Raw genomic sequence first — 11,117 nt, 5'->3', positions numbered from 1 at the left:
TTTAGTTATCTAAACACTCTTATACTAATTTACAGAGGAAGTACAAAACATCACACATCAGTAGGTTGGTCATCCAGATTTGATATCCCAAATCCAGTTTTTTTTTTAATTTTCTGTTATTTTCTGAAATTAATATTCGTCTAGGGGTGTGGAGCATCCAGGAGCTCCTACTACAACTCTGATGAAGTGATCACTCAAACGGAAACGGAAACGGAAACGGAAACGGAAACTAACATCATTATAAACAAACACCTGGGCAGCGAGACCGCGGAAACGTATCCAGACCAGACCAGACTCGCTGGAAATAGCGAGGCAAGCCGCAAACAGCAGCAGCGCACCTCCGCCTCCGGTCCCTACCCAGCCGCCGATGCCGCCCCGCGCCGCCGCCGGCGACCTCAGCTGAGCATGGCGGCCGCCCCCGCGGGCCCCCAGAACCGCTGCGTCTTCGGTAATCCCCGTTCGCCGCTCTTCTCTCTCACGGCCCCCTCCCTGCCCCTCCCGGTGTCTCCGCGTGCTATGTGCCTGCGTGCGTGTCTCTTCCTCCTCCAATTCGATCCGCGGGCTGGGATCTTTCGCCGCGATTCGGGTGGGAGTGGCCTAGCCCCAATTGGCTACGCGAGTAGAGCTCCATTTGGGCCCCAATCGCTGCTGCATCCTCCGTCGATTCCCCGTGGATTTCCCTTCGTGTGTCGGTGGCCGGTGCGGTTTTTTGGTGGCACGGAGCGCGTTTAGCTTCTCCCGCCGCTAGATTTGGAGTCTAATTCCATTTCATTTTTAGTTTTCGTACTGTCTAGGGTTTGCCTCTTTTTTTTATCCCTTCATGTTCGTCACGCCTTTGGCGTTGTTTCCCCCCAAACGAAGGTGTTCGTTAGTTGGCTTGTTCTGTATCCAACGTGTGTGACACTGATAATTGCCACACATTTTGTGTTGATTCAGTTGCTGCGGTATGAGTAGGTTCTTGAGTTTGATTGACGCGTGTGTTGGCTGTGGAATTTGTTTGCAGTTGGGAATATACCGTATGACGCGACGGAGGAGCAGCTCGTGCAGATATGCGAGGAAGTCGGGCCCGTGGTCTCCTTCAGGTTTAGTTGAACCGTGCAAACCCTATCAGTAGTTTTCTAATTTGACCATGTTGTGCAGATAGTCATGTTTGTTCAATTATTGGATTAATCAGCTTTTTTGAGTTATTTCTATCCCTTATAGCCTTTTTAGGGTTCGATGAAGCTGATGACGCTGTTGAGCTGTGACTGCTGGATACTGACTGCTCAAAATTGCTTGCAGACTGGTTGTTGATAAGGAAACCGGAAAGCCGAAAGGTTATGGATTTTGTGAATACAAGGATGAAGAGACAGCTCTAAGTGCACGTCGGAACCTTCAGGGTTATGAAGTTAATGGTCGTCAGTTACGTGTTGATTTTGCTGAAAATGGGAGGAACACTGACAAAAATAGAGAAAAGGTGGAAGATCCTCAATTTATTACTGTAGAAGAACCTTATTTCTCACCCAGCAAGTCCCGTGTTAAGATGAAAGCTTGTATGGTTTTGGTTCCCATGAATTATAATACTAGTCTTTTCTCCAACTACCATGTGTCTCCTGTTTCACTTTCTTGCACAGCATGTGTATGTATGTACAGATTCCTGTCTGTACATATGCACACCTGCTATTCTGCCAAATTACCTTGTGGAATTATCATTCTGGTATTGCGAATCTTCTTTGGTATCGTGGTTCCAAAATTATCTCTAATGTCTTGATTTTGCCGCCTTTTACGAAAGTAACGTACCAAAGTTACCGGAGTAAGAAAAGCAACGTCATGGTTTCAAAGATCTCCAGAATTGTACTGAACGCGTGAGGTTCTCTGCAAATAGAAAAGAAGAATTATCTTGTAGAGGATGTATATGTGGTCAATGCATTTATAGTTGCATCCTTTGTGCTATGCTCAAGCAATGGTGTTGGAATTATTAGTAAATTATCTCTGAAATGATATATACAGTTGACTTCCTCTTTTGGCTTACCATTACATTATTACCTTCCTTCTCTCAAAATAATTGCTATGTCCTTAGCTGCTGCCAGCAGACTTTCTATCTATCCCCACACCAGTGACTGATGCTGATATGTATGTGCTGATTTTTGTTGCCAAGTTGTCAGAATGCGTCCACAAGAAAATAATGTGTTATCAAAGTTTGACAACTGGATGCAGTTGATTGGGACACAATTTCTATGCTAGATTTTCTGGAGATCATAGTGAAATAGTATTGCATGACAAGGTCCCTAGTTTTCACTGCCATGTTGTAACTTTGAATATTGGAAACTAAGTAGCTTCACTATGGAAATGAAGTTAGCGCAATCAAAAATTTATTTCATGCATGGGCAGTATGAAATCTTAACCAATTGAAGTTGTCAATAAAGAAGCAGATATTGACTTATTTTTTATATGTTTATGCATTGCAGGGTCGTGGAGGACCAGGAATGTCATCTAGTGTTGGTTGGTTTCTATTTCTTGATCATCATTTATTTAGTTTATGTGTATTTTTAAGATTTCAAACTTGCCAGTTTTATGTCCGTGCACGCTAACATTAGGATCTTGATGTAATCCTGCAGATGCTCAGAAACAATTAACCACAACTCCCGCTGTAGGGGAAACCAGCCTTCATCAGCTTATTGGTCTTCCACCGGCAATACATGCTGCATCTGTGATGGCTGGCGTTCTTGGGGGAGCTCAAACTGCAAATGTACAAAACGGTTTACCTGTCCAATTTGGGCTTGGAAACGACCCTCTTACCCATTACTTGGCCAGGATGTCAAGGCATCAGTTGTATGAAATCATGTCTGAGTTGAAGGTAACCTTGAAATATCAATATCAATTCCATGAAGATTAAAAATTGCTCACTGCTAGTTTTAGCTTGTTAATGCTTTTTTTTGTATGGCAGACCCTAACTACTCAAAATAACGACCTTGCCAAAAAACTGCTGCAAGGAATTCCACAGCTTCCAAAGGCCCTATTTCAGGTTAGCTTTGCTATTGATTGCTCAATTAATCAATTGTTACTTTCTGTTCCTGTTTTTGTGTACTTGGTCCAAAATTTAATATAATGGAGTCTGTATGAGTTCTCCACCCAAAGTTGTGCCTATTTTTGCTAGTTTGCTTCATTCATGTTCACAAATTTCATACACCCTTCTTAATATAAATTTAACCAACTCCTATGTTTTATGTTTGCTAATCCACATTGAAGCTCTCTTCTTCCAAATGCTTGCATCAAGTATTTCGGTTATGCTTGTTAGAACTTCGATGTGATTCATGGTTGTCTCCTTCTCCCAGAAGGCAAAAAGAAAAAAAGAAAAAAAGTGTTCCCTTAATGTATTGAATAGGTTTGTCCTATATGTGTGTACAGATCAAATATTTGTTGCGTTCATGTGAGGCCTTTCTTGAAAGATAGGAAGGCCATCCAACTTTATATGTTGACCCTTGGGATTCCATGGAAGAACTTTTTTGAAATACTTTTGTTCATTATTCAGTTGTCACTCTAGGGTAGAATGGGATAAATGGAATATTAGAACATCATAACCTTTTTCTTGTTGTAATGCAGGCACAGATAATGCTCGGGCTAGTGACACCTCAGATGGTATATTCTTGCTTTGTTCTGAGTTTGATGTACCTGATGTTTTCCTGTGATTTTCTAATATACTAATCTAGGTCTGCCAAAATCGCAGATGCAGATGGCTAAGAGCCAACAGCCCTCTATCTCGTTGGCACAATCTTCTCACCTCAATGAATCATTTCCGCAGTCAGATGCTGTGATACCAATTGTTCATAGACCTCCACCAAACCCTAATGCCATCCAGGAACAAGCACCGCTGCATAACTTTCCGCAGTATCAACATTCATCTCAGCCTCCAGTCAAAATGTTTCTGCATGGACATCAGTCTGGGGTGCTGACACACCCTCCAATGCTATCTCAGCCCTTCGGCACCTCTTCCAGTGTTCCTACTCAACCCCCTGTAACTTCAGGAGGTTTGATATCACAAGTTCAGCCTTCATTTTTGACACAGCACCCTAGACCACCAGTTATGCCAACTAATGTACAGCAACTACCCTCAACTAATCCTCATCTCCCCCAGGTATTTTTTTCGACATAAGGAGCTTATGGTTTTTCACTAAGGATGCAATAAGCAGCAAGCTACAGTCTGCGATGACTTATTAATCATCTTGGTTGGGTCTTCTAATTCACAGAAAGCCTGTAAACTATGTACTTGAAACCATACAGTACATCAACTATTCGTGTATCTTTGCTTACACCCATAAATTAACTGATTTTTTGTAGTCAAGTTGGATACGATTCACTAATTTTGCTGTCCACAAAATTTAACTTGTGTCACATTGCAGGTTGCTGCTGAACCTGAGATACCCCAGAAGGAAGTTAGATTGCCTGATCGAACTAGTCATCAGGCAGAGTTAGATCATCCCTCAAAATTGAGAAAATTGGAGGATGGAACATCAACGCCTGGAATAGCGAACAATAATCCTGCTGTTTATTCGGCTCCATCGCAGGTAGTGGTCCCTAGTGGACCATCAGGGAGCTATAGTTCTGGTGCTGTTAACTTTCAGCAACCAGAGAATGAAGCGCCTCAGGTAATCCCCTCTAAATTTTAGTTTCAGTTTCCATCTTTCCTGTTATTTATTATACCTTCCATTCTTGGATGCTGGTAAAAGTATGTACAGAATCTGATCCAACTAAAGGTTGAAACATTTTGCATCGTGTCTGGAATTGAATTGTACATAGACGCAAGGTTTCTAGACTTAATTTTCATATGTTCACAATTCCAATTCTTCTTGTAATGGTGCAGCTCACGCCAGACGACGAGTCTGCCCTTCTGCAGCAAGTCTTACAACTGACACCTGAGCAGCTGAGTTCATTGCCAGTAGAGCAGCAGCAGCAGGTGATACAGCTCCAGAAGATGCTATCAGCTGGTAAATAGCGGCATGACACCAGCTGAGTAGACACAGTGAAATTGTTAACCTACATAGTCAAACAACCATTGAAGAAGTGGTTCGTCTAGCCACACACATAACTTCTCAACTTTGTTGGTATCTCTGGGCCATCAGTTTTGCTCCTGATTATTTATTTGGCATTCTTTGTAAAGTTGGAGGTAAAAATGTGGTGGCTAAAGAAGTTGTGAAGATGATAATTGTCCATTAGTTCTGTAACATTTTAGAAAAGAATAATCTATCAAGAGAAAGGAGGTGCATTTGTGTTCCTGTATTGTTTCCGACATCAGATTTTTGTTACTTTTGTTTGTTTCAGACTCTCCCAAAGATATCGCGAAAGGCACTGGATGTATGCATGATAATTTTGTTATATCAGTGTAGTGGGTTTACTATGTTCTTCAAAGTCCCTTGATCATAACATGAAATTTGTGAATGAGTGAAAATTGGACAATATAAATTTTGCTAAAATATAGGAGTACTATCATATGACTCCAATGAGCTCATAGCGCAAGTTTTTTAAAGCGTGCTTTGAATTTCCACAATAAAACGTGTACAACCTGCCAAAATAATTATTTCTACAAATTTTAAAAAGAAGTTTTTTTTTGTTTTGACCATGCACCGAATGTCATATTTGCTATTTTCCGTAGTTTGTATATTACTTTTATACACGCACACATGATCTCTTTTAGAATATTTGAAACATGACATCAATTATCATCATAATTCTTGAAATAAGGAGATCCCAAGAGTTTCGCATCCAAAATCAACTATCAATACATAGTTCTATAATAAGCTTGTAAGATTATAGCTGATGAGGAGTGGTTGCTTGTTTGTGTCCCATAACAATCATTTTTTTTCGAGGGTACATCAATGACGTACCATAGCTTTATAAAAGGTAAAAGATATGTTCAAGAGATTACAGATTTTGCTAGGTAGGCATCACAAGTCGATCCTAACCCAGCCCCCACTTCCCTCACACAACGGTACTACTCAATCATACATATCACTCGAGGTGCTCCAACCCTTTTTTAGTTCCTGAGGTCATCGAAGATGAGGTCTACCGTACCCCATTCGTTCAGAACAATGCTCCTGCCAAAAACTCTGCCATTCCTGTGTTTCCACAAGCTCCAACAGATTAGTGTAACCAGCGTATCAAAGCCTTTGCAAGTGCACTTGGAGATCCGCTTCCTAGTCACCGATCACCACTCCACCAGTCTGAGTTGTGGTGTTGGGCATAGCTGCACGTCCAAACCCATCCCGGAGAAGCAAAGGAACCATACTTGCCTTGCGAATACACATTGTAGCAAGATATGATCGATTGTGTCCTCTTCTTAATCACACAAGTAGCAAGGCGAAGTTTGGTCTTGCAACCCATGTCTAGTCCTCCTATCCAATGTCCACATGCGGTATTATACCGCAGCCATATAAATATCCTGCATGCCAGAGGGGCCCAACTCTTCCAAATGGCCGCATAAAATTGGAATCTAATGCTGCCTTCACATAGCATCTTATAAGCTGAGGATGCCGTGTAAACTCCTTTTGCGTTCCAAGCCTAGATCGGCCTATCCCATGACTCTGGATCTATCTCCACCTCGATGAGCATCTCCCATAGCGGGATGAACTGGGCCAGACACTCGGTGCACATCTCTCATGCGATATCATTCATCCAAGCATGCATGTGTAATGCGTCTCTCACCAGTCTCCTGTTGGCCACTTGGGTTTTGACCCTAGCCGCCATCAAGGGTGCAATATCGTCGATTATTGCATCGTTTATCCATCTGTCTTTCCAAAAAAAGATCTGTGCACCCACTCCTAGTTACCATTTAACCAGACTTCTGAAAGCCTCAGCCACCTGCTTATCCGCTGCCAAATTTAGACCTTGCCAAGGTCTATAGAAATTCGTGCGCCGAAGCCATTCCCATCCCAATCTGAGGGCAATCCCATGCTTGTACAGGTCGATAACTTCGAGTCCTCCTAGTCGCTTTGGCCGACACGCACAATCCCACGATACAACGCATTTGCCCCCATGTATCTCCTCAATCCCGTCCCAGAAGAAGGCCCGACAACCTTTGTCCACCTTTTCTAGGTCGCATTTCGTTGCCTCGACGATCATCGGATGATGAGTAGCCCTCGCCCTCATGACCTGGTTCACAAGAATTAGCCATCCAAGCCTACCATCCGGGCATAATGTGAAGCGTCGCATCTACAATCGGTTGCCATTCCGATCTTTGCAACTGCCAAATGCTCAACTGCAACCCTAGGTATTTACACAGGAATGTTTAAATTTTCCAAGGGAGCGCACTCTTGACAAGCTCCTCATCTGAATCCTCTGATCTAATCATAACTTCCGAGGATTTATTGTAGTTGACCTTCAAACCCGAATCCACACCAAATATGTAAAACATATCCTTCACCAATTGAAGATTCGACCATGTTGGCTTAATGAACAATACCACATCATCCACATATAGAGACAATGGTTGCATCGGGCTACATCCGTTCATAGCGCTTAGCACCAAATTTTCATGCAACTTAATCACGATCGAGATGAGCACATCCATCGCAAGAATGAATAGCATCGAGGAGATGGGTTCCCCTTGCCAAAGACCTTTCTCATGCATGAATTTACGACCAACACATCCGTTCACCACCACTCTCTAGCTAGCCGTCGTAAGCAAAGTGGCGATGCACTAGATCCACCTCTCTGAGAATCCCTTAGCCCTAAGAACCTCGAAAAGGAAGGGCCAAGATAGCGAGTCGAAAGATTTTGAGATATCAAGCTTGAGTAGTACTCCTTTTGCCTTCCTCTGATGCAATCCATGAGCAAGTTGCCTGACGAGAAGAAAATTGTTGTGCAGGTTTCTCCCTTTGATGAACGCCGATTGATTGGCATGCACAAGCTCACTCATGCGAGGCCTCAGTCGTGTTGCCAAGATTTTCGAGGCAATCTTGGGTAAGCTGCGAATCAGGCTGAACGGGCGGAAGTTAAACACAGAACATGCCTCCGGCGATTTCGGAATAAGTGTGGTCAAGGCTTGGTTAAGCCTGCCAAATTCTCTACCGTTTCCGATGAACAATTTTTGCACCGCAGAGATGAGATCCATTTTGATGATCTCCCATGTTTTCTGAAAGAATAGGCCTCTAAATCCATCCGGACCGGGAGCTCGGTGAGAAGGCAACTCTTTGATCACCTTCCATATCTCCACTTCATGAAAGATGCAACCCTGATCCGATTAATCAGCCCGCGTGATGTCCAGCTCATCTAGATCCGGAGTGAACTCACGGGCCACGTCCTTTCCTAGTAGACCTCGATATGCCTTGTGAAAGTCCTCCTCTTTCCCAATTTGCTCAATGATGATCTCTCCGTCCATGGTGATCGACGGGATGTGATTTTTCATCCTCCTCCCATTTGCCACCAGATGAAATAATTTCGTATTCATGTCCCCCTCATGCTGCTAGGTTATCCGGGATTTTTGCCTCGCAATCTTTATCTCTAGAGATGCAAGGCCCAACAATAGTTGCTTAAGAGTTCTCCTCAGCCATCTCTCCCCTTAGTGAGCAGCCGCGACTCCTGAGCACAATCAAACTGTAGGATGACTAAGTCGGCGATTGCAATTTGCAATTCTATGTTCCCAATTCTCTTCTGTCCCTAGATAGCCAGCTCTTATGCCGTGTTCCCAAACAACCTATCTAGCAGCAGGAAGGGTTCTGAGATGCCATCATCGCATACCCAAGCTTCCCGAAAAACTTCTAGGAATCCGTCCTTGTTGATCTAGAACCTCTCGAACCAGAATCGTCTATGTGAGCATCATTGAAATTTTAAGCCTATCTTAATGGCTATAAAGAAAGAGCTTGTTCGGATACAACCCAATAGTTATCATTTATTTCTGTTTGTTTGTGATGACATAATTGTTTCTTCTATAATGATTGTGTTTTTATTTTTAAATTAGTGTTTGTGCCAAGTAAAGCCTTTCGGATGATTTGCATGATGAGTAGAATTGATACGATGCAAAAACACAAACTTTGACGTCCAATTAAGATTTTTTCTGATTTTATTAGAATGTATTTTTAATCTGAATTTTTTAAACAGTACTGACATACACATTCCTCATGCCATCCTAAGTTTTTAGAACTTTTGGAGTTACATAAGTATGGCAATTAAATATATTACTAAAGACTGTTCTATTTTAAACAAATTCTGTTTTTGCATGCATAATTTGCTTGTTTTGTTTATGCTATGGATTATATCGGGGGGTATAAGCCATGGATAAGTTAGAATACATTATCTTATGCCAAAATAAAAGAATAATCAATTTATAACAATACCTAAAAGTGTTTATTATGTTGCCTATACTAACAGATCTCACGTAGGTTTGTTGAGTTTTGTGTGGTTGAGGTTTTCAAGTTTTGGGTATTATCTCGATGGACAAAGACTGAGAAGTAGCAGGAGACTATGCTTGGGGATGCCCAAGGAACCCCAAGGTAATATTATAGGAAGACTCAAGTGTCTAAGCTTGGGGATGCCCCGGGAAGGCATCCCCTCTTTCGTCTCAATCCATCGGTATGTTACTTGGAACTACATTTTTATACATCACATGATATGAGTTTTGCTTGGAGCATCATTTTCTTTTGTTTACTTTTACTTTCAGTTTTCCACAATCGTTGTTTTCTATACACACCTATTTGAGAGAGAGACACCATCATCATAATTTGTTAGAATACTATATGTGCTTCAATTATATCTTTTGAGCTTAGCAGTTGCTTTAGTACTTCACTTATATCTTTTTGAGCACGGTGGCGTGTAGTTTTCATAGAAATAATATGCTCTTTTTCCTCACTTATATTTTTTTGAGATTTAATAAACAATGACGGTAATTTGCATGGGCCATAAGACTAGATCAAATATAACGAGTGTTCAATGAGTGATAATTAAAACCATCATGTAGCACATATAGAGTAATTGTGGTTAATGATATTGATGTGGTGATATGAAAGGGTGTGAGTGCATAATCATTAATTCAGAGAAGTGTCGATATTAAGAGATGCCAAAACTTCTTGAACATCTGAAAAATTAACTCGTTGAAAACCTAGTGTTGTTTCGAGTCAGAGTCGCGCGATGGTTAATTCCTACCTACCCTCTCCATCGGGGCATGCAAGTAGTACTTTGATTGTGATAAGACTAATACAAATTTGCAATAAGTATATGAGTTATTTATGACTAATGTGACAACATGGACATACGCAATCTCGCCTCCTCGTATTTGTTAGCCTCTCTAATATTGCGCATAGCCCATTCTCACCTCGAGGATTGGTGCAACTTTCGTCGGTGCATCCAAACCCCATGACATGATACGCTTTGTTGCACATAAGCCTTATTATATCCTCCTCAAAACAGCCACCATACCTATCTATTATGGCATTTCCATAGCCATTCCGAGATATATTGCCATGCAAATTCTGTTGGAAATATGCCCTAGAGGCAATAATAAAATGGTTATTATCATATTTCCTTGTTCATGATAATCGTCTATTGTTCATGCTATAATTGTATTAACAGGAAACAGTAATACATGTGTGAATAAATAGATCACAATGTGTCCCTAGCAAGCCTCTAGTTAGCTAGCTCGTTAGTCAATAGATGATCATGGTTTCCTGATCATGGGCATTAGATGTCATTGATGACGGGATCACATCATTGGGAGAATGATGTGATGGACAAGACCCAATCCTAAGCATAGCACTAGATCGTATTGTTCGTATGCTAAAGCTTTTCTAATGTCAAGTGTCTTTTCCTTCGACCGTGAGATTGTGCAACTCCCGGATACCGTAGGAGTGCTTTGGGTGTATCAAACATCACAACGTAACTAGGTGACTATAAAGGTGCACTACGGGTATCTCTGAAAGTGTCTGTTGGGTTGGTACGAATCGAGATCGGGATTTGTCACTCCGTGTGACGAAGAGGTATCTCTGGGCCCACTCGGTAGAACATCATCATGAGCTCAATGTGACTAAGGAGTTAGTCACACGATGACGTTCTATGGAACGAGTAAAGAGACTTACCAGTAACGAGATTGAACAAGGTATAGGTATACCGACGATCGAATCTCGGGCAAATTCTATACCGACAGACAAAGG

At 41.8% G+C, this 11,117-nt stretch overlaps 1 protein-coding gene across 1 annotated transcript; it reads left to right on the top strand.

Annotated features, from left to right (window-relative positions):
• Positions 1 to 274: 274 nt before the first annotated feature.
• LOC123447953 (cleavage stimulating factor 64) lies at positions 275 to 5,252 on the top strand. The gene is made up of 10 exons (XM_045124695.1): positions 275 to 448; positions 1,004 to 1,082; positions 1,282 to 1,456; positions 2,448 to 2,481; positions 2,598 to 2,836; positions 2,927 to 3,004; positions 3,583 to 3,618; positions 3,707 to 4,114; positions 4,380 to 4,625; positions 4,841 to 5,252. The coding sequence occupies exons 1-10, from the start codon at positions 406 to 408 to the stop codon at positions 4,970 to 4,972; spliced, it is 1,470 nt and encodes a 489-aa protein (XP_044980630.1). The 5' UTR covers positions 275 to 405; the 3' UTR covers positions 4,973 to 5,252.
• The last annotated feature ends 5,865 nt before the right edge of the window (positions 5,253 to 11,117 follow it).

The sequence above is a fragment of the Hordeum vulgare genome, chromosome 4H (assembly GCF_904849725.1).
Source record: "Hordeum vulgare subsp. vulgare chromosome 4H, MorexV3_pseudomolecules_assembly, whole genome shotgun sequence".
In the NCBI taxonomy this organism is placed as follows: domain Eukaryota; kingdom Viridiplantae; phylum Streptophyta; class Magnoliopsida; order Poales; family Poaceae; genus Hordeum; species Hordeum vulgare.
The sequence above is the reverse complement of the archived record's forward strand: the minus strand, read 5'-3'. Positions and strand labels throughout refer to the sequence as shown.